Source organism: Apostichopus japonicus, chromosome 16 (assembly GCF_037975245.1).
Source record: "Apostichopus japonicus isolate 1M-3 chromosome 16, ASM3797524v1, whole genome shotgun sequence".
Classification (NCBI taxonomy): Eukaryota; Metazoa; Echinodermata; class Holothuroidea; order Aspidochirotida; family Stichopodidae; genus Apostichopus; species Apostichopus japonicus.
In genome coordinates this window covers 24,046,409-24,071,110 of record NC_092576.1, presented here as the reverse complement: position 1 = coordinate 24,071,110, position 24,702 = coordinate 24,046,409, and the positions used below count along the sequence as shown (strand labels likewise).

Genomic DNA, 24,702 nt, shown 5'->3' with positions numbered 1-24,702 from the left:
GGAAATTAAGTCAATATAAGGATATTCATTGCAGATTATAGATTTTTTTCCATATATCTCCTAGTTCTGTTGGTAAAATCGTCAATATTGAATTTCAGCCTCCTCTTCAATCTGACCACTCTATGGTGGTTTTATCGATTCGCAATCATGAAGATAATAGAGGTCCAGGGGTGTTGAATTTGCCAAACAAAAAGCTAAAAGCACTTGTAAAAGCGAAAACGAAATATTACGCAGTATGTTCAATCTAAAAAGAGATTTGTATGAAACCATTCCGATGCCATTCGTCAAAGTTTAGATAATGCCCGTAATAAATGAAAAGGTTTGTACCATGACAAGCGTCATGGCATTTCTGTTAGGTCGAGAGCTCCTTCGGCTGAGGCTGGTGAAATAAGCACTAAATATTTTCTGAATTTAGAAAGGCGCAACAAGGCAAATAACAGCGTTTTTAGTTTAAATATGAAAGGGGCAATGTCACCACCAACAGTGGAGAAATTCTTCGTGAAATACGTTTGTTTTATAGAACTTCATACTCTCATTGACAATGTTATCCTTCATACTATAGAGATTTGCCTGATTTTCACTCTGAGGAATCGGACCCCAGTTCTTGCGACGGCCCATTACTTTAGATGAATGTCATAGAGCATTAAGCTCAATGTCTAACGGTTAATATCCCAGTAGTGATGGTCTCTCTGCTTAGTCAGCTTGATTTTTGGTTTTGATCATCATTGACTATCCTGTGAGCAAAATAGAGGGGTCATTACTCTAATTCTTAAACCATAAGGACCATAAGGTTATAGCTAAATAGAAACCTATTAGTCTCCTTAACATTGACTACAATATAGGAGCAAACGCATTGGCTAACCGGTTGAAACGGGTCGTCGACATTACTGTTCGGGATAACCAGACTGGTTATCAAAGTTCATTGGGGAAAACATTCGTTTTGTGCTGGACATGATCGATCACACTACCACAAATAACATTCCGGGTCTTCGGTTCTTTATTGATTTATAAAAAAGTGTTTGATTGTATCGAGTTGTTGACGGTTGGTCAAAATAATGTGTTCTTAATAATGGTCTTTGACAGGTTTCTTACCTATTCAGAGAGAGTAAGAGAAGGTTGTCCCGTTAGCCCGTACTTCTTTATTCCATGTGCAGATAGTTTAGCTAGAAAAATTATTTGTGACAACACAATCAAGGGGATAAACATGTTTGGCCGGGAAATTAAATTACTGCAGTATGCCGACGACAAGAATTTATTCTTAGACGGTACCCGCAACAGCACAGTTAAGGTGCTGAATACCTTAGAGAATTTTTGACTAGCATCAGGTTCAATAATTAATCTCAGCAAATCTCAGTTTCTTTCCCTCGGTCCTCTCATTTCAAATAATGCAGCTCATGTCAGTGAATTCAATATTTTGATTACGGCAACCCTCCCATCTCTTTCGATTAAGCTATGAGCAGTAGCTTTCTAGGCTGAAACACCAGCTTAGAGTTGGGAATTAGCGTGATCTCACACATATTGGCAGAAACACAACAGCGAAGTATTTTGAAATCAGTCAACTCGTCTTCCTTTTTCAGGTTAAATAAAAATGTATTAATAAAATCAAAAGTATTATATTTTGGACTTCATTTGGAAAAGTAATCCTGACAAAGTTAAGAGACTTAGTACTATGTTTAACCTAATTGAAAAGGGAGGTGTAAATATAATACATGTTCACAGCTTTGTTGAAGCTCTTAAAGCAAAATAATGCAAACACTGGGTATTGGAAGTTCTTTTTTCATTCCTCTCTTTCGCCGTTTGGTAAAGAGTTGCTTTTCAAATGTAATTTTTATGTCGAGGATATTTCCTGTAACAAAAATGTCTCCATCAAGCAAATGTGCATGGCTTGCAGTAAATTTACCTTTAAGAAACCCTCCGATTACTTTGGTGATCGAATCCTTTGGAAAAATAATTTTATTAGAATTGATAATACTATTGTCCGTGACCAAAAACTTCACGTCACCGGTTTACTGTTTGTTTACGATATATATTTGCCAGATGGGAAGCAGTTGTCTTTCAATGCTTTCTGACTATTACTAAGTGACTAAATTTAAGATATTAAGGTATCCCTTTACTTAGTTTCATGGGATCATTTCTGCAATTCTTAGAAGCTGGAAGGATTCCGTCAGTTTAATAAACGGTGTCGAGGAACAGCAAGATCACCCTGTCAATCTTATGTTTAGCAATTCTACATGATATATGAACGAGGATTATAACGGTTACATCGATTTTTCTTTTCCTATTTAGAAACTTTGTTTCTGTCAGAGCAAGTCTATCAGTGTTTCATTATTTTCCCACCGATGTTTCCAGTTTGTCGCTTGGTAATGCATGTCCAACAAGCCCGACATTATGGACGGATAGAACGATGTTATCTAATTAATCAACAATTGGCTTGCCATAGATAGCTGACCTTGATACGAAAAAGGGTCATATAGTTACAACCCTGCTACCAGTACCAGCATTTTTTCGACAATCTTTAAAAAAATTGCCATTTAGCAAGAAAAAGCAGTTGACACCCATTTCGACTAGAGAAAAATTGACGCCAAACACTGTAAGATACACGTCCATTTTTCGAAGTTAATATGAAACTTAAAACGTAACCTGTCAAAGACGAGGAAGACTTAACCGTCACATGTCGATCGCAGAACTAGGCCTAGCGTAGGCCTATCATAGAACACCGTAAAAGATACAGTAACAGCCAGACTACGAACCATACTGTACGTTAAGGTCTATAGCGTTGTGAAACGTCCAGGTCACAGGCTGTTTCTTATCATTTCGTACGTCATTGCTATGTAATAAGCTTCAGCCAACAGTGTTATTTCATGCAGCAGTGTGGCTAGGCTAGTCCTACAGTATTACAAAGAGACTAAGAGTCTTGAAAGCTAAACGGCACATCACACAGTCAATCACTGAATCAGGAAGGGATCTAGTGCCATTCCGCCGCAGGTACATACTGCAATTACTCAGTTCCTGCCATAGGTTTCGTTTTTTTCCTCAATGGCGAAAAGGCTGGAAACCTATGGCAGAAAGGTACATTTTAGGAATGGATTTTACCGTGGTGAACAGGAATGCATATTAAACTTTCTTTGAATCATGTGGAAGGATATAGGCACACCATCTTCAAATGTGACGGTTCACTGGATAGACTGAATTGCAGTTTTACAAGATTGGGGAATTGATACTCAGTCTTTAATGTACAGGTTCATTGAATAGTTTTAATTGTAAGTTCCTACGAGTCGATACACTGAATTCAAAGAGATAATAGTTGGTTGAATATATTAAATTTGGCTGAATTTTAATTAAAAAGTCTGATTTAAACAGCACATATTCAATGGAAAGTACCGATGGCAGAATGATATCATGGCCCCCATCAGGAAGTATGCTAGACTAGCTGTCAAACGGGGGTCAATACTGGCAGTAGTGGGGTAGGTGACGTGGTTAGGTCTACAGTAGGAAGTTGTCAGGCTTTATGGAACGGGTGTGGCTATTTGTATTAACCCACCATTCATCTGGCAGTTAAACAATGAGAATTCAACTAGGCTAAAGAATTAGGCTTGGAATACCTCACCAGCTATCCTGTTACTTGCAACCAATACAGTATGTGTTGTTTTCTGCGTGCACAATTCATTTGTTGTACTGTTTTTAATTCCATTGATGTCTGGTTTGTTTGTAAGGCATTCCCTGTGCAATTTTTTTTTTCATCAAAGTTAACACAGTATTCAGTATTTGCTGTTCACCAGAACTGCTTCAAGTTAAATGTTCTTAAGAGCACTTGCAGCATGTAGGCAAGGCTTGTTGATGTTCAGTTTAAAGGGTGTGAAGACTTGGGCACAAAGAAACGTCTCATGCCGGTTATCTGACCTAGTTTCGACTGAGGTGTTACAGAAGTGTTAGACACCACCATCGATCCCAGAAAATACACACACAGCTTGCTACCATCGGTAAACACTAAACACTCTAGTTTTGTACAGTCACTACATGCAGCTACGGTCAATACCCATAACACAGTGTAAAGAGCAGCGATAAACATCTCAGCAGGTAGTTGTTATATGGAACTCCCTGATCTCAGGTCCAGATAAAAGATTTAACAAGGTATCACGTTTCATTATTGTCTGCATTTTGCAGCAATAAGAAAAAAAAACTTTATGCGCAAGCAACAGAAAGTTAACTTTATCACAGGGCGGCACATGGTTTGGGGCGAGTCTTCAATGCCTTTAAGGAGCACTTACATTGTACGACACTGATGGCCAAACAAGATGTGCCACTGTGAAGACTTATGCAGGTCTGACCTGCTTAGGCTTAGTACAGTAGGTTAAATCACATCAATGCATACATTTCACTATTTGAAAACAAAACAAAATGGTGATTATTCGCGAGGATGCTTATTACCCAACTATGTAAAACAAACATGAAACAAGCGAAAGATATTATTTAATGTAAATTGTGTGCTTTCAATGACGTAGTGTTTCACACACACCTCAATGCAATCACACCAGCTCCTTTTCTCTACAGGCTGTGTTTAGATCTAGTCAGTTTAGCCAGCTTCAATGGAATTAACTGAATTAAAATTTCTTGAGAAAGTAGTCTTTTTGAATAGCTTGCATGTAATGCACACAAAAATTGATTGCAAAATTTTGGAACAAATCAGCACAACAGAAAGAACGATAAATGTTTACAAATAGAAAGGTAAGAATAAGTACTTCCTTGCTAACACTTTGGTTTTGTATAGCCTCCAGGCAAAATTCTCTCTATCTCCCAAAAAATATATGGATGCTGTATACTCAAAGCTTGACTTCCAGGAAGAACACCAGCCCAAAACAAAGACCATTGTATTCAAAATATAAACAATTAAGTACAATATGAATCCTACAAGTTCAGTAAATATGATAAAGATGGGACACTTTCAAAATGAGCTTCCATGTGTGTGATGAGTTGACATTACTAGTATATACAAAATTAAAATATGATAGTGGTAGCATCCTACTGAACATAAGACTTGTGTGCTGTAAAGCAGTGTGTCATTGTAGTTTAACTTTTCTTTGAATTTCTGCTTGCTTCTTTTCTTTTTCAGAATATGACACTTGAAGCCATCAGGTACAGGTCAAGAGGTCATCTAGAAATTCTGGATCAACTTCTTCTCCCCTTAGAGACAAGATATGAAAGAATCAGAAACGTTGAGGATGGCTGGCACGCCATCAAGGACATGAAGGTAAAACTCATTACATGTACTTATATAACAGGGGATGCATAAATAAACACAACACAAGTAGAGTAAGATTTCCTGTAATATTATGATTGTAGAGATCCAACACTAGTATAATGTAATATTCTGAATAGATGATAACAGTACAGTACTGTGTAAAAAAGTAAAATACAAAGTAATAAAGTAAAGTATATACAGTATTAGATTAGAGTGAATTGGAAAGCAAGTATATCACAAAGAGGAAGCTATCCAGAGTAACTCTGTGAAGCAAACAAAAAAGGAGTCTACCCCTGTTTGACCTCTCGAGAGGTCCTACGGGGAGAGGTCCTCTGTGAAGAAAGCTTCCCTGCATCAATTTATACTCTCCAGCAAACAAAGCTTAAGGTAAATCCCAGACCACACAAAACAGCCAACAAAAGAAGCACCAGTGAGCAAAAGCTTAAGTACAGGTAGTGATTCTCGCCAGCCGAACCTGAAAGCTACCCCTAAGACCAGATAAACAGGAAGGATATATACTGTATTTATACCCTATTGTTGTTAGTTTATGTCTGCTAAATGAAGATGACCAGGAGAATAAAAGAGTGGTCTGAATCTATGTGATAATAGTAAGAATGGCATGTAAAAATGTATACATGTTCTTTGTTTGGTATTCTGGGACTTATCATGAACAGTTTCAAATGCATTTGTTGGGTGTTCCACATAAATAGAGATGTGTAAACATACAGGTAGGTTTAGCCATGTTTCAAGGTTTTGCCCTCCCTTAGAAATTCCAATACTGGTATTGTGATTGATTTGAACTAATTTCAATAGAGTTCATATAGATTGACCAACTACATATTGTAGTGTTGAATGTCAGTACTTGTAAACAAGTATGAAGCTGTGGTCAATGGAAACAATCACAGCACTAACTATTTACTAAATATTAACTATTGGGTATTCCAGTAGCATTACATGGTTACTGCATAAAAATGCTTGTAATATTCTGCATCCATAGGTCCAAACCGTATATTCATTGCATTTTGTATGGGGAAGAAATAATTTTGTGAATATCATTAAACAATAAAGTGAATAATGTCATCACAAAAAATGCTGCTGACTTTTTTCTTTTTTTTGGTGGGGTTTCCTTAGCAGTGTTTAACTAACTTATTCACAGAGGAAAATAATATTTGCCGTTTATGAAAACACATACAGTTATATCCATTCAATTCCATGCAATCAATCATAACTTGAGTTAGATATTGATATGGGATTTCCAGCTACAAAAACAGTGCATGGAATATCATTCTTGTCGCTGTAAGTGTTTACTTGTTGACCACCAGAACATCGCTTTAAAGTATTAAATCTTCAGTTGTCTAAGTCCTATTCATGAAGCGGCTCCCTCTTCCATCTTTCGATCTATGTAGGTGAGAGGAGCACCGGCCATTGCCATTACCGGTGCCTTGTCTCTGGTTGCTGAGATGGTTGACAAGGAGTTTGACTCTTTGGATTCCCTGTTGCGTTTCCTGCAAGAGAAGCTTGACTACCTGCTCACAGCCAGACCCACTGCAGTCAACCTCAAACGAGCAGCTGATGACATTGTCGCTCTGGCTAAGAACCTCTCAGAGGGGAAGAATGCAGTCGATGATTCAAAAGATCGGTCAGTCTGCACAATGTTGACTTTTTACCACATTCATTTGATTTGTTGTATACCCTGTAGATAGATCTGTTTTCTTCAGCATCATGGTAAAAGGACAATCATGATATATTGTTAGTGTCACAGTCACATTTTGCATACCTTTAAAGATTCTCAGACAATCCAACATAATTTAGAGATCTTATCACTGGTGAGTTTGGTTAGGTCTGCAACATTTCTCCAGTGAAGGTATACAGCCTGCTGATAGTTTAGTGGTCAATTTATTTAACTCCTCTCATACCTGTCTCCCACTCCACATCTGCAATTTCCAATCTAACTACTGTAGGATAGGTGTGGTGCAGATGTGGAGTGCAGATGTGGGAGACAGGTAAGTATGGTCGCTCGTAAACCCCCAAACCAGTATAGTTTTGGGGATTTGACGAGGTATACTGTAGAGCAACATGAATGTAACAATGTGCATGGTGGCTACCTGGTGTTATTAGATACACATGCTAGGATGTTGCAGCTACCTGATGGTAGTGTAATGTACACAATGGTGCATCAGGGCTACCTGGTGTTATTATATACACACGCTAGGATGTTGCAGCTACCTGATGGTAGTGTAATGTACACAATGGTGCATCAGGGCTACCTGGTGTTATTATATACACACGCTAGGATGTTGCAGCTACCTGATGGTAGTGCAATGTACACAATGGGGCATCGGGGCTGCCTGGTGGTAGTATCATGTAAGCTAAGATGTTGCAGCTATCTGATGGTAGTGCAATGTACACAATGGTGCATCAGGGCTGCCTGGTGTTATTATATACACACGCTAGGATGTTGCAGCTACCTGATGGTAGTGCAATGTACACAATGGGGCATCGGGCTGCCTGGTGGTAGTATTATGTAAGCTAGGATGTTGCAGCTACCTGATGGTAGTGTAATGTACACAATGGTGCATCAGGGCTGCCTGGTGTTATTATATACACACACTAGGATGTTGCAGCTACCTGATGGTAGTGTAATGTACACAATGGTGCATCGGGGCTGCCTGGTGTTATTATATACACACGCTAGGATGTTGCAGAGCTACCCGATGGTAGTGCAATGTACACAATGGTGCATCGGGGCTGCCTGGTGGTAGTATTATGTAAGCTAAGATGTTGCAGCCTTCTGATGGTAGTGCAATGTACACAATGGTGCATCAGGGCTGCCTGGTGTTATTATATACACACGCTAGGATGTTGCAGCTACCTGATGGTAGTGCAATGTACACAATGGGGCATCGGGGCTGCCTGGTGGTAGTATTATGTAAGCTAGGATGTTGCAGCTACCTGATGGTAGTGTAATGTACACAATGGTGCATCAGGGCTGCCTGGTGTTATTATATACACACGCTAGGATGTTGCAGCTACCTGATGGTAGTGCAATGTACACAATGGGGCATCGGGGCTGCCTGGTGGTAGTATTATGTAAGCTAGGATGTTGCAGCTACCTGATGGTAGTGCAATGTACACAATGGTGCATCAGGGCTGCCTGGTGTTGTTATATACACACGCTAGGATGTTGCAGCTACCTGATGGTAGTGCAATGTACACAATGGGGCATCGGGGCTGCCTGGTGGTAGTATTATGTAAGCTAGGATGTTGCAGCTACCTGATGGTAGTGTAATGTACACAATGGTGCATCAGGGCTGCCTGGTGTTATTATATACACACGCTAGGATGTTGCAGCTACCTGATGGTAGTGTAATGTACACAATGGTGCATCAGGGCTGCCTGGTGTTATTATATACACACGCTAGGATGTTGCAGCTACCTGATGGTAGTGCAATGTACACAATGGGGCATCGGGGCTGCCTGGTGGTAGTATTATGTAAGCTAGGATGTTGCAGCTACCTGATGGTAGTGCAATGTACACAATGGTGCATCGGGGCTGCCTGGTGGTAGTATTATGTAAGCTAGGATGTTGCAGCTACCTGATGGTAGTGCAATGTACACAATGGGGCATCGGGGCTGCCTGGTGTTGTTATATACACACGCTAGGATGTTGCAGCTACCTGATGGTAGTGTAATGTACACAATGGTGCATCAGGGCTGCCTGGTGTTATTATATACACACGCTAGGATGTTGCAGCTACCCGATGGTAGTGTAATGTACACAATGGTGCATCAGGTCTGCCTGGTGTTGTTATATACACACGCTAGGATGTTGCAGCTACCTGATGGTAGTGCAATATACACAATGGTGCTTCAGTTCTGCCTGGTGGTAGTATTATGTAAGCTAGGATGTTTGCACAGCTATCTGATGGTAGTGCAATGTACACAATGGTGCATCAGGGCTGCCTGGTGTTATTATATACACACGCTAGGATGTTGCACCAACCTGATGGTAGTGTAATGTACACAATGGTGCATCAGGGCTACCTGGTATTATTATACACACACGCTAGGATGTTGCAGCTACCTGATGGTAGTGTAATGTACACAATGGTGCATCAGGGCTACCTGGTATTATTATACACACACGCTAGGATGTTGCAGCTACCAGATGGTAGTGTAATGTACACAATGGTGCATCAGGGCTACCTGGTGTTATTATATACACACGCTAGGATGTTGCAGCTACCAGATGGTAGGATGTTGCAGCTACCAGATGGTAGTGTAATGTACACAATGGTGCATCAGGGCTACCTGGTGTTATTATATACACACGCTAGGATGTTGCAGCTACCCGATGGTAGTGTAATGTACACAATGGTGCATCAGGGCTGCCTGATGGTAGTATTATGTACGCTAGGATGCTGCAGCTACCTGATGGTAGTGTAATGTACACAATGGTGCATCAGGGCTACCTGATGGTAGTATTATGTACGCTAGGATGTTGCAGCTATCTGATGGTAGTGTAATGTACACAATGGTGCATCGGGGCTGCCTGATGGTAGTATTATGTACGCTAGGATGTTGCAGCTACCTGATGGTAGTGTAATGTACACAATGGTGCATCGGGGCTGCCTGATGGTAGTATTATGTACGCTAGGATGTTGCAGCTACCTGATGGTAGTGTAATGTACACAATGGTGCATCAGGGCTGCCTGGTGTTAGTACAGTATGATGTACAATAGCTACAAGGGTGCATTGGGGCTCGGCTTCAACTGAACTTGAGGGTATTCTATCCACTCACAGATCAAGCTTTTGCAACTCCTTGACAGGAGACTTGTGTGTGTGAAGTACTAAAGTTAGGTCACAGGACTGAGGTACTAATGGAAATTCATAGTAGACTACTGTGAGTATATGAGCTTAAAACATACTGAAGTTGCTGAAGACTGAACATTTGCAAAGTACAAGATTATTAGATATGTCCTGACTGATTGTAACAGGTTGTGTGAAACAGTTTCACATTGAACCTGCAGAAGTAAAAAGAAACACACTGTTTTAATTCCCCACAACAAAATAGTTTTGACTTTGTGATCATGTCAGATATAGCAGGAATTGCACTGCTGAGTCCTATCAGGGAGTAATTTATTGTTCAAACTTTGTGTTAGCATATTTGAAAGCTGTGAAATACTGTATGTCTCTAATTATAAAATATTATGATTCCTGTGAAACAGTGGACTTGTGGAGCAAATTCCCCTTTTAAGTTTTGTGATGCAATATCAGATAAATGATTCGCTGTCAACATTACAGTATTAAAGTACAGTACTTTATCCTTCAGTTAACATAAGCAAGCATCCACACATACACAAACACCTTGCTAATAACTTGCATAACTTCACACAGATTTGTTATTATCCAAGTTTACTGACTTCAAGTTTTGTTTAAATGGCTTGTAATTGATGGTAACGCTTTGTAAGAGGTGGAGCAGGGCCAAGAAATGAATCTGAACTGAACACAATTACTGCCTCTACATTGCAGATTGATTTTGTCCAGCACTTGACAGAAAGAACTTTGTAAATTTGTTGTCAATTTTATCAGAATCATATCGCTGATAGAAGATATGTTGACCGCAGACCTGGATACGAATAAGAGACTCGGGCAGCACGGAGCTGATCATGTACTGAAGCACTCATCTGGTCAACCACAGACAGTGATCACACACTGTAATGCTGGATCACTGGCTACCAGTGGATATGGAACTGCACTAGGTAAGCTAGGCTACAACTGTATATCACACATGTTTCTCATGCCACTCTGGGTAACAAGTGGATTTAGCTCGCAAAAACCAGAATACTATGATCTATGTCAGTCACTGCGGTGTTGTGTTGATGTGTTAAGATATATGGTGTATAAAAGACGTTTCAACCATTCTAAATATGAAATCCGAATAGTTTACATCTGGGGGATGTGGATCATTCCATTTAGTTTCGTGAGTTGCATTCAAGAAAAGCCGACTACCTGTATGATTATCTTGCAAATTGATAACCTTTGCCACAGAGTATTGTAGATCTGCTCAAATCTAACCTCTGGAAAATTGCTTTCTCACATTTGGAATCCTTGCAGTGCATACCATTGACTGAATTATATATGTATAAACAGCTACTAATTGGCCTAACCTGCAGAACTGAGTGGTGAGACAGTATTTGTCAAACATATAACTGTATATGTTTGTGTATATATTTTTTTATAATTGTATATATATATTTTTTTTCTCCACACCTTTCTGTCTTTGTCCTTCTCCAGTTTATTTCCTATCCCCCTCCTTTAATCCTCCCTTTGTCCCTCCACTGTTTATCTCCTACCTCTCCTCTTCCCCTGTTGCTTTCTTCTCTCCATCATTTGTCTACTAATCCCCTTACATGTATCTCATTGTGTTCACAGTGCTCTTTAACCTGTCTGTGTTCTGTGCATGTTTTTGTCCCTTCTGTTACTGTTACTTGCCATTTAGCCTTTGAAGAAGATCCTGCTAGGAATCAAAACGTCAGGCCAACCTTACTTTTACACATTCTATTACACAGGCTCTCTAGTGGATAAACAGTTGATATGTATATAACAATGATAGTTTAATATTTGCAGTGGTGCATTTAGAGTTCACACAAGTAATATGTGGATCAACCTATATTGCAAGCCTTTATTCAGTTTACAAGTCCAAATTTAAATCAAAACTATTGAATATTCACCTTCTAAAGTGATCCATCTAAGTCGGCCTGTTGATTACGACTTTTCATCAACTATAGACTTTCTTAACTAGTATCAACTAGTTTTGGTTCCACATCATCAGTATTTTTCAGCTCAAAACACTCTGACAAATTTAATTTGCACATTAGTTTTAACAGTTTCCAGTGTATTACATTGCTCTGTTTTCATATTTTAGTCATGTGTAAAGTATCAGCTCTACAGGCTTTCCCTATGTAGGAGTGTAGGAACACTCATTAGCACATCAGAAGAAAGTGAATGGTAACTATGTAAACTGTCCTCCCTATATGAATTCATATTAAAATTCATTTTACAAGCCACTACTTTCTTACATGCATGCTCACTGGGTCAAACCAGTTGTTTGTGTTGTGAATTAACATTATCTGACACTTGCCAGATAAAGCTATCAGTAATACCACTGCTGCATCATGAACAATATATGTGCTATCACAAAGTTTATGCACAAGATTTATGATTTGCTTTTTTCTTTGATCTTGATTATCTAGGAGTTGTAAGAGCACTAGCAGAAAGGGAAAAACTACAACATGTTTACTGCACTGAGACAAGGCCTTACAACCAGGGCAGTAGATTGACAGCATACGAGCTAGTCTATGATAAACTCCCTGGATCCCTCATCGCTGATAGCATGGCATCATATGCGATGAAAGAGAAGAAAATAACAGGTACAAGGGATTCATCATAATTTGTGTCAATGGTGATGGTATCATTATGTGTACTGTGCACAGGTGTGGTTCCAGAGACAGGGAAGCAGATAGACATCATAGGAACTAACTCCCAGAATGTCATATCACAGTTAGCATGGCACCATATGAAAGGTAAGTAACAAACCGATGAGTGATACTGTACATGCTACTGTGTATGTTTGGTGTTTGTAACATTGTGTGTACTGTTCACAGGTGTGGTGCCAGAGACAGGGAAGCAGATAGACATCATAGGAACTAACTCCCAGGATATCATATCACAGTTAGCATGGCACCGTATTCAATGGAAGGTAAGTTACAAACCAATGAGTGAATAATGCTATTGTGTGTGTTTGGTGTTTGTAACATTGTGTGTACTGTGCACAGGTGTGGTTCCAGAGACAGGAAAGCAGATTGACATCATAGGAACTAAATCCCAGGATCTCATATCACAGTTAGCATGGCACCGTATTCAATGGAAGGTAAGTTACAAACTAATGAGTGAATAATGCTATTGTGTGTATTTGGTGTTTGTAACATTGTGTGTACTGTGCACAGGTGTGGTTCCAGAGACAGGGAAGCAGATTGACATCATACAAACTAACTCCCAGGATCTCATATCACAGTTAGCATGGCACTGTATTCAATGGAAGGTAAGTTACAAACCAATGAGTGAATAATGCTATTGTGTGTGTTTGGTGTTTGTAACATTGTGTGTACTGTGCACAGGTGTGGTTCCAGAGACAGGGAAGCAGATTGACATCATACAAACTAACTCCCAGGATCTCATATCACAGTTAGCATGGCACTGTATTCAATGGAATGTAAGTAACAAACCAATGAGTGAATAATGCTATTGTGTGTGTTTGGCGAATGTTACTCTGTGTGCAATCACCAAAAATCACTGTTTGGTGATTGTAAAATGGTTTGTACTGTACACAAGTGGTGACTGAGACACTGCAGCAGATTGACATCAAATAAACTAACTCCCTGGATCTGGGATAAAGGGAAATAACTGGTAAGTGATTCATGCTGATGTGTGTGAATGGTGAATGGAAGATAGTGTGTACTGTACATTGGTGTGGTTGCATAGGGGGTAGTAGGAGTGACATATAAACTAGCAGGATATTGTATCACAGTTAGCATGGCGTCAATGCAATGAAAGAGAATAAGGAACTGGTGAAACATGCTACTGTGAGTGTTTGGTGATTGTAACATTATATGTACTGTGCAGAGACTGACCACTGATAGCATGGCTTCGTTTGTACTGAGAAAGAAGAAAGTAACTTGTAAGTGTTTCATGCTGATGTATGTGAAATGGTAATTATAACATTGTGTGTACTGTTAAGTGCTGTGATCACTGAGCCAGTTCAGTAGATTGACATGATCTAACTATTGTGATCTCTCATCACTGATAGCATGGCTTCATATATACTGAGAGAAAAGAATGTAACTGGTAAGTGCTTCATGCTGATGTGTGTGAAAGGTTATAACATTGTGTGTAAGTACTGTTAAGTGCTGTGATCACAGGGCCAGTTCAGTAGATTGTTGTGATCTAACTTCTGTGATCTCTCATCACTGATAGCATGGCTTCATATGTACTGAAAGAGGAGAAAGTAACTGGTTAGTGTTTCATGCTGATGTGTGTGAAAGGTTATTATAACATTGTGTGTACTGTTAAGTGCTGTGATCACTGAGCCAGTTCAGTAGATTGACATGATCTAACTTCTGTGATCTCTCATCACTGATAGCATGGCTTCATATGTACTGAGAGAGAAGAATGTAACTAGTAAGTGATTCATGCTGCTGTGTGTTAAAGGTTATTATAACATTGTGTGTACTGTTAAGTGCTGTAATCACAGAGCCAGTTCAGTAGATTAACATGATCTAACTTCTGTGAACCCTCATCACTGATGGCATGGATTCATATGTACTGAAAAAGAAGAAAGGAACTGGTAAGTGATTCATGCTGATGTATGCAAGGTTATTATAACATTGTTTGTACTGTTAAGTGCTGTGATCACAAAGCCAAGGCAGTAGATTGACATGATCTAACTTCTGTGATCTCTCATCACTGATAGCATGGCTTCATATGTACTGAGAGAGAAGAATGTAACTAGTAAGTGATTCATGCTGCTGTGTGTGAAAGGTTATTATAACATTGTGTGTACTGTTAAGTGCTGTGATCACAAAGCCAAGGCAGTAGATTGACATGATCTAACTTCTGTGATCTCTCATCACTGATAGCATGGCTTCATATGTACTGAGAGAGAAGAATGTAACTGGTAAGTGATTCATGCTGCTGCGTGTGAAAGGTTATTATAACATTGTGTGTACTGCTGACTGCTGTGATAACAGAGCCAGTTCAGTAGATTGACATGATCTAACTATTGTGATCTCTCATCACTGATAGCATGGCTTCATTTGTACTGGGAGAGGAGAAAGTAACTGGTAAGTGTTTCATGCTGATGTGTGTGAAAGGTTATGATAGCATTGTGTGTACTGTTAACTGCTGTGATCACAGAGCCAGTTCAGTAGATTGTCATGATCTAACGTTTATGATCTCTCATCACTGATAGCATGGCTTCATTTGTACTGAGAGAGAAGCAAGTAACTGGGATGTGATGCTGCTGCTTATGGGTTATTGTAACATGTTTACTGTAATGACAATTGGTCACCAGACCAGCTTGAGGGTGGCACATTGACTTTTATGGGGTAAACCGTTATCAACTTCCATAGACTTTGCATGGCATCATGCATGTGCTATGAACGAGAAGATGGTTTCTGTTAAAGTCATCATTGTTATGTATGCTGTAATTAAAGTGACAATTTTGTAACAATTTGTATACTGACAAACTGATACCAGGCCATACAGTCAGAGCAGTTAATTAAACATAACATGAACTAACCCACTGATTAATACACAGGAGCTCTCACCTTAGATTGAAATCATATATGCTTCCGAAGCATATAAATTTTGTCACTGGTACTTTGGTCATGGTGCTGCTATGTTTGTGAGTTAATTTGTCAGAAAGTGGTGTACAATAAGCTGCATTGTGTTCCAAATCACAGAAACCATCGTGTGACATACTTAATATAAAAGAAGAGCAAATACTACAGGTCAGTTAGTTTGAGTACAGTGGCATGATTGGAGCCGAATCTGTTAATAGAAAGGAACTTGTTAAATATATATATGCTAATATGTGTATAATCTGAGGGGTAAGAAGCAAATAAAATGCTGTATTTGAGAGGAAAGTAGCTGTGATGAAGATTCATGTTCATCCTGATATCACATAGATAAGACTTGAAGGGAAGAATTAAAGGGAGTGAAGACTCGAGCACAAAGAAACGTCTCATGCCGGTAATCTGACCTAGTTTCAAATGAGGTGTAACAGAAGTGTTAGACACCACCATTGGTCCCAGAAAATACACACACAGCTTGCTACCGTCGGTAATTAGACACTAGTGTACAGTCAATACATACAGCTACGGTCAATACCCACAACACAGTGTATATAGCAGCGATGGACATCTCAGGTCTAGATAAAAGATAACAAGGTATCATGTTTCATTACTGTCTGCATTTGGTAGGGACAAGAAAAAAACTTCACTTGCAAGCAACAGAAGGTTAACTTTTTCAGAGCACGGCCCGCGGTTTGGGGCAAGTTTTCAATGACTTTAACAGTCTGAGGAACCAGGTTAAATTCCTTAAAGAAGACATAACAAATTAGTTTCAGACATATGCTAGCAGCTCTCATCACAACTAACTTGGCACAAATGAAAGAGAAAGTTGCGTGCACAGTACGTAGAAGGTTTGTAAAAATGGTAAAAGTCATCTATTATAAGCTATCAGGTTTTAACATCATTGTTATTAAAGTCATTGACCACACATTGAACAGCAGCAACCTATTAGTGATTGTTGTAAGTATGATTGAAACTGGTTAAAGCAAGATAGTTTTTTATTTTTCTATATAAAACATTTAAAATTCTTTAAACACCACTTTGCAATTTGGTATTTTTTACATATGAAACAAACAATTAACATTAAGGGAGGGAGACATTCCATTCTATTTGAAGTTCACAAGATTTTAATTTAACAAACATTAATTGTGTATTCTCATGGCTGATGGTGAGGCATCTTACTTAAATGTTGAAAGGGAAGAAATAAATGTTAGAAAAATATTTGACTAGTAAGCAATCTGTTCTGCCATACATACTGCCTGACTGAACACAGCAGCCTGCATCCAATGGTAATAACATTATTCAATATCAAATGACACGATTACCTTACTAGTGCAGAGCGAGTTGTCATTTGATATAGAAGCTATGACAATTACTGGTGATATTATGTGACCACCACCATGATATTACAGAAATGGCTGTGTGCAGGAGAAGGAAGTCACTGCTGAGTCTTGGAACTTTGCCTGTACAGGCTGGCTGTGTTAGTCTGTAGCTTCATTGTAGCAGCTGTGTTAGTCTGTTACCATCATTGTGGATGGTGTATGCACAAGGGTAAGGGTAATTTGAACAAATTGAGGAAGAAGCATGTCCAATAATTCCCATAGTATAAGAGAAAAGGTTCATGAGTACTTCCTGATCTGTAAATGCACAGACCTGTATGAAATGATAAGAGGTAGAAGCTATTGTTCTGACAATCAGAGCAAGGTATATATTAGACCTAGTTTATTGTAACCAATCAAGATAGGCCTGATGATAATGAGATGCACTGGCATCACAAGATGGTAACAGATAACAGCTGTTGTTCTGGCAGTTCACATTAAGCACACAGCCTAACAGGGAGCCTGCCGTATACAGCAGTATGTGATACCTCAATCTGCCTAATGAATTGTGCTCTAAGTACCGTAGTTAGTTTATCCAGGACATTGTTTTAAGTGCGTGGTGGTCAACATTGGCTACGGCTTTAGACTTGTGATCCAAGTTTGCTGGTTCAATTCCTGCCTTGTTCATTACGTTGTGTCCTTGGGCAAGATGCTTTATCTCAACTGCCTCTCTCCACCCAGTGATTAAAGTGGGTACCTGTGAGGAAACTTGTCATTGGATGCAGTATATTACTGCAGCCGTCTGGAGGGATTGTCTCTGGGACAGGTTATCATTCATAAGAGACATTAAAGTCAATGTATTAAGTCAGGTCAACTTTTATCCAGAGTACAATAGGCATCAATTTTGACATCAATGCTTGTTTTGTGTTTTTCACTTCCCAGCTGTTTTTGTTGGTGCGGACAGAGTTGTAGCTAATGGAGATACAGCCAATAAAATCGGTACCTATCAGCTAGCTATAGCAGCAAAGCACCATGGGATACCATTTTATGTTTGTGCACCCACCACTACTGTAGATCTTAACCTTGCCAGCGGAGAACAGATTGTTATTGAAGAGCGTCCTCACAAAGAGCTGACATGTCTCAAGGATGTCCAGTTAGCAGCACCGGGTATTAAATTCATTATTTCTGTTCTGTTTTGTTAAATCCCCCTTCTTAACAATAATTTTAGAATTGCCAATTATCCTGTCTGCAAAATGTTGGTCAAAGTAAATTGTAGTTACTATCTGTCCTTGCAGCATATACCTAGTATAATCATGTACTTATTTGCTGATAACTAGCCTACCAATAGTCCCAATACATTAAAAAGCAGTACCCCATTGTTGACAGCTTGGGGGTTTCTGATATGCTTCTAAATGTGCTATTTTTGAAATCATATGATTTTAACCTGGCCAGAGAATGAACTGATTTACCCCCTTTGGATTCCCCCTCCCCCCTTCCCCCTATGTGAAAATATTGATAAAACAAATGATATTATCATATGATATTAGTATTTGCATTATTAGTATTTTACATTTCTGGCAATTTGGAAAGTGATGGTGTATTTTGTTGAATAGTTGCGTTTTTGTTTTTATAGATTTCAGTTACCTTCCCCCTCCCCCAATGTGAAAAGTTTAATAAAACAAATGATATATCATATAATATTAGTATTTGCAATTGCTACTGGTTTATTTGATTTTTTTTTTAAATTCTCTTAGAGACCTCAGTCCATATATGAGTAACAGTCCTAATGACACTGATCTGTAATGTTACTGGTCATAACATGTGACCATAACAATAGTTCATGTTAACGGTATATTTGTTCTAAACGATACATTTGGTTCTATTTGCTGACACAGTTTTGGCACAAAATTCGTATCAATTTTTTCTTCTGAATGTTGTTTTAATTTCTGGCAATTTGGTAAGTGATGGTGTATTTCGTTGAATAGTTGCTTTATTTTGTTCGTTTTTATAGATTTTAGTTTCCTTCTTCTTCTTCTAACAGGTATTGGTTGTTGGAATCCTGCATTTGATGTCACACCGGCCTCCCTGATAACAGGAGGCATTGTAACTGAGAATGGTGTGTTCCCTCCTGATAAACTGCAGGACAGTATGACTGCTGACCACAATACCAAACATAACTTGAAAAGGAAGCTTGCTAATGATGTCTGAGACTGCAGTAGAGCATAACATGAAATCTACAAGCAGTGCACTTGCACAGATAACATAGGCATCTTTTCATGAATAATTGGTGGAAAATGTTGAGCAAATTGAAATGTGGTTTGTCCACAGTAGAATGGACTTCTCTATACTGGCCAGCACCCACTCCTCATTTCCCTGCCAGGGACTGTGTTATCCCAAGTTGAATATAGTTTCGATACATATTTCTCATGTGGCTACATGACAAAGAAACTCACAACTCATTTTTATAAGGGTTGCAAGAGCATATGATAGCATATTATTAACCAGACAGTACTCCAGCACAGAAGTGCCTTTCGTAGTTGTCTTAGTCTATTTTATTTAGGTATTAAACAACACACACACAGAATATCACCAATAGTGTAGTTTCTATAGCAATCACCTGTTGCATGTTGAAAGGTATCTATTCAGAAGAACGAAACTTCAAACACCAACTAGGTGGACTTGCTGATCTGCCAATCACTTATCATCAAGTGAATACCCTATTTAGTTCGTTAGGATGGAGTATGCCAAACTATGCAATCATATCAGATGGGATTCACTGCAATATATTATTAAAGCTTCGAAGACCCCTGGATTTCCACCTTATTTGAGTTTTACCATTTGTGGAAAAATATTCCAAAATGCCTAAACCAAAGAGATAGGTGTGGGGGAGAGTGGGATTAAGGGTGGTAGGGGAAGTGAACAGAAAGCAATTTAGTGCGTAGCCTCTGACAAAAATTTGAGTTATTTAATGATTCTTATAGGTAACGTGTTGTTTGCTCTCAAATTAGAGTGGAATGTAGCATTTATGTAATTTAGATCATAATAACAATGTAATTTGACAGGTGTCAATATTGTGTCAGCAAAAATCCTCTAGAAAGAAAAATAAGTTTAGATAGCATCGTGATAAATAGATATTTAATCATGTTACTTCCCGTCAATTGCATCATCATTGCCTTAAACATTAACAGTATACACTCTATGATTCCATTCAAATCATTGCTATGTTTGTAACTAGAACTGGTCGAACATGTGAACCATCTCGAAGCTTGCGATCATGTATTTCCTTTGAAGAGCAATCCATATTTCCAATCCAGTTTTAGGGTAACCTTATTGCTATTCAAACAAATATGGGCCACGTCATTTAACGGCTCATACAAGTAACTATTATGTAAGTGTTGTCTTGAATATCTACATTGTTGTATACAAGTTACATTGCCCCCTGAATCCCCACGAGGGCTTTCAGATAAACTCCATAGATGTTTTATAACCGATCCAGTTACTGGCAGACATGTTTTGATTTTTTTTAATATTTTTTGTATTCCTTTTGGAAACGTTGCTAAGCCAGTCATTGAAATTGCTTTCAAAGAAGCTAGGTGGAAGGGAGTCCGTAAAAAGGAAATCTCAAGAGAGAAAAAAATATAAAAAAGATATATATATATATATGTATTTCAATAGAAGTTTACATTTCCAAATAATTAACAGTTTGCATTAAAAGAAGTGATAGATAAATCGCTACAGTTGAACCGTTTTGGTCAGATGTCTGGCGTGGGGATGTAAATGGGTCCCTAAGACCAACCATGCTTTCTCAGTTGAGAACATGATTTCAATTCCCGTTTTTGAGTGAATCGAGAGAATTTTATTTAAAAAAAATCAAATAAAAAATCTTAGTGGTACTCGGCGCGCCACAGTCCTGTGGTATTGCTCCAGATTATAGATCATCATCATAGGCATAAGGTATTTTGTCATGACATCACAAAAAATCTATTCGTGATAATTTTGCAGGATTCCCAGTTTCTGAACACTTCAATCTTCATAGTCATTCTCTAAAAAACCTAAATTGTATTTTAATTTCCTCGAACTTCGAATCAACCACTGAACGTAAACGTAAAGAAATCGATTGGATCTTTCGTATATATATATATATATATATATATATATATATATATCCGCTTCCTGTATAGTCATGGTTTATTTGGTTTTAATTCCATCATTGCAACTTATACCTATCTAGCGTCATACTTCCATTGTGTTACATTTTGTACTTTTCATTCGACTGCCAAGTATTGCTGACGAAGGTCCCAGGGTGACTGAAAATTCAAATATAATTTCTAAATCTTACTACTTATTTGTCAATTATGAGTCATATCTTATTTCTCTGGTTTTCTCTAATAATAATAATAATAATAATAATAATAATAATAATAATAATATATATATATATATATATATATATATATATATTTATATATATATATATATATATATATATATATATATATATATATATATATATATATATATATATATATATATATATATATATATATATATATATATATATATATGAAGATCGCTATAACGCGTGAAACTCCGAGTTACAACTACTAGTGTTCCACTAGTCTCATCTAGTATCAACATATATTCCGCTCTGTCCAATGGACATAGAGCACTCTGCACCAAGATAAACGCCAACCTACTCTATATATATATATATATATATATATATATATATATATATATATATATATATATACACACACACATATATATATATATATATATATATATATATATGTATGGACGTCTTAAACAATTGTGCTATGGACCAACTGCTACCAGTTTTGAACATGACGCATTTCGGTATTAGACCAGGTTCTATACGCGAACTGCACTAGACATATGTTCTTCGATGCAACACTGCCATCCAGAGATAAAATGTTATACACTCCGACCTGAATGTTTATTGTTACCACAATCCAAGTACAGTAACTCGTACAATGAATCCAACAATAAATTCCGCATGCGATTGGAGAATTGAACATGTGTCCTGTGAAAATCATGTAGTGGATCCAAGGGCGTATTTTGGGCGGGTTGTGGTGGGGGGGGTGGCAGACGCACCCATCACTTCTTGACATGTTCCCATCTACACGAAAACGCGCGCCCCACAACCCTACGCCCCAACCCTTACTCAAATTCCACATCTGGTTTTATATCTGGCTATATCTGGATAGATCAAGTTTGATATGGCCATATAAAGCCAGATATATCTTGATATACGTGTAAGCCAGATATGCATATCAAGTTTGATACGGCCATATAAAGCCAGATATATCTTGATATAATTGTAATCCAGATATCCATATCAAGTTTGAAATGGCCATATAAAGCCAGATATATCTTAAAATACTTGTAAGCCAGATATGCATATCAAGTTTGATATGGCCATATAAAGCCAGATATCTCGATATAATTGTAAGCCAGATATGCATATCAAGTTTGATATGGCCATATAAAGCCAGATATATCTTGATATACGTGTACGCCAGATATGCATATCAAGTTTGATATGGCCATATAAAGCCAGATATATCTCGATATAATTGTAAGCCAGATATCCATATCAAGTTTGATATGGCCATATAAAGCTAGATATATCTTGATATACGTGTACGCCAGATATGCATATCAAGTTTGATATGGCCATATAAAGCCAGATATATCTTGATATACGTGTACGCCAGATATGCATATCAAGTTTGATATGGCCATATAAAGCCAGATATATCTTGATATAATTGTAAGCCAGATATCCATATCAAGTTTTATCTGGCCATATAAAGCCAGATATAACTGGATATAGAGTCAAACCAGATAGGCATATCAAGTTTATCTGGCCTAATAAAGATATAAAGCCAGATATAACTGGACATAGAGTTCTATCCAGATATGCAGATAAAGTTTTATCTGGCCATATTAAGCCAGATATAACTGGATATACATGTAAGACTGTATGCTATAATGTATTTTCATAGAGATTTACATTGCCCTATATTGTTGAATTTGTGGTACACTGCACATATTTCAATGGTAAAGCACTTACAGTGCACACTAAGTCAAAGGGGGTATAAATCGGCTACTTGATCTATCTGGGTTGCTAGGTAACCACAGGGTCATTGAGGGAAAAAGGATGACTCAGAGGGTAATTAAGTGTGAACATGGAGGTAAAAACAGACCTCCATGGTGTGAAAATCTTCTTTGGAACAAATGACATATGTGTATTGATACTCTGGGAGAGTGAGATAGGAAAAACAGCTAGTTTACACATGGTAGGGGAGAACAGAAGGAAATTTAATAGAAAGGATTGGTACATTAAGGAAGGGTGATGGAGATTCGTAAACAATAACCTTTTGAGTTAGGACCTTGGCAAAGGATTCTATAGTGAACTGAACAGTCAGTAGTAAGGAAGAAATTTTTTGGAACGGATGGAAACAACATATTTTGGGACTGAACTTCGATACTGAATGGAACATATATCGTTCTCCTGGAACTTATTTACTAAACCAAATATATGAAATAAAGGAATAGCACAATGCAATTTAGTATCAACCTCTACAGGACAACAGAAGAATAAAGAACTCAACCTTCAAGTATTATTTTTAACAGCGGTCATTTTATGACCATAGCAGTCGTATTAGGTAACAGCAAGGAGCTTTTTGAGTGATATGTATGAGGCCAAAACTGCAGATTCTGAAGTCCAAGATAAGTTGATCTTTGCCTCCAATTAAGCCTTGCTTTTTTGGTCTAATTGTCCGGAGATGGGTTTTTTCAGACACAATTTGTAATGTTTTGGAAATCTCTTTCTAGTTGGAAGCATTGTGAGTCATAAATAAAACTATGTGTCACAAAAAAGTTATGTACACAATTGGGTTTGGAATGTGCTGGGAATAAAGTAATCCCAACTTTATGTCTTCGTCATTGTTTTGAAAATTGTGTCGATGAAAGGACTCGCAGACCTTGCAGAGACTGAAGACAGCCAAGAGACGGCAGAGTGATGGGCATTTTGTCACGAAGCAGGCTTTCAAGTGCCAATTTATTCGTGGAGCATTTTATCATGCCAGGATATTTTATTCTCTTAACCATGTATTTTTGTTCTGGCGGTCATATTGCCTCATTAATCGTTTGAACAGAAGACCCTTTTTAAATATTATATAGTTTTTATTTGTAAAGGCTTGGACATACTGTGGGTACAGGTGAAACAAGAAAAAGAAAATTACCTGCTGATGGATCAAACAGGAAATGTAATTAATGGCCAGATAATTAAGCAGTAAATAAAGAGTTGCTTTATCTGCGCCATATATTGCCCTTATTTGGTTTCAAATTATATTTCTTTGCATCGCCAGATAAAGTTCTGGCACAGATGAAGCCTTTGTTTTTTAACTAGTTCAATCTGGATTTATCATAATATGAGACAGTAATGGATTTGCCGAGGGCAATATATATGGATGTGGCATATATGAGCCAAATATGGATTTCTCAGATATGGATTTGCCCTATATGGGCCAGATATGGATTTGCCATATATGGGCCAAATATGGATTTGCCATATATGGTCCAGATAAAAAGTGACCCATATAAAGTTTTATCTGAGGCAGATATGGTCTTTATCTTATATCAAGTTATATCTGCCCAATTATTGATATGGCCAGTTATAAATTCCATATATGGCACAGAT

General features: G+C 38.0%; 1 protein-coding gene across 2 annotated transcripts; it reads left to right on the top strand.

The window, feature by feature from the left end:
- The first annotated feature begins 2,449 nt into the window (after positions 1 to 2,449).
- Positions 2,450 to 21,308, top strand: LOC139983517 (methylthioribose-1-phosphate isomerase-like). Of its 2 annotated transcripts, none has more exons than XM_071997128.1 (7): positions 2,450 to 2,590; positions 5,111 to 5,248; positions 6,646 to 6,878; positions 10,832 to 11,001; positions 12,496 to 12,672; positions 17,913 to 18,137; positions 19,012 to 21,308. In XM_071997128.1, the coding sequence occupies exons 2-7, from the start codon at positions 5,114 to 5,116 to the stop codon at positions 19,176 to 19,178; spliced, it is 1,107 nt and encodes a 368-aa protein (XP_071853229.1). In that variant the 5' UTR covers positions 2,450 to 2,590; positions 5,111 to 5,113; the 3' UTR covers positions 19,179 to 21,308. The 2 variants fall into 2 exon arrangements, with proteins under 2 accessions (XP_071853229.1, XP_071853230.1); XM_071997129.1 differs by lacking the exon at positions 2,450 to 2,590 and adding an exon at positions 2,676 to 2,985.
- The last annotated feature ends 3,394 nt before the right edge of the window (positions 21,309 to 24,702 follow it).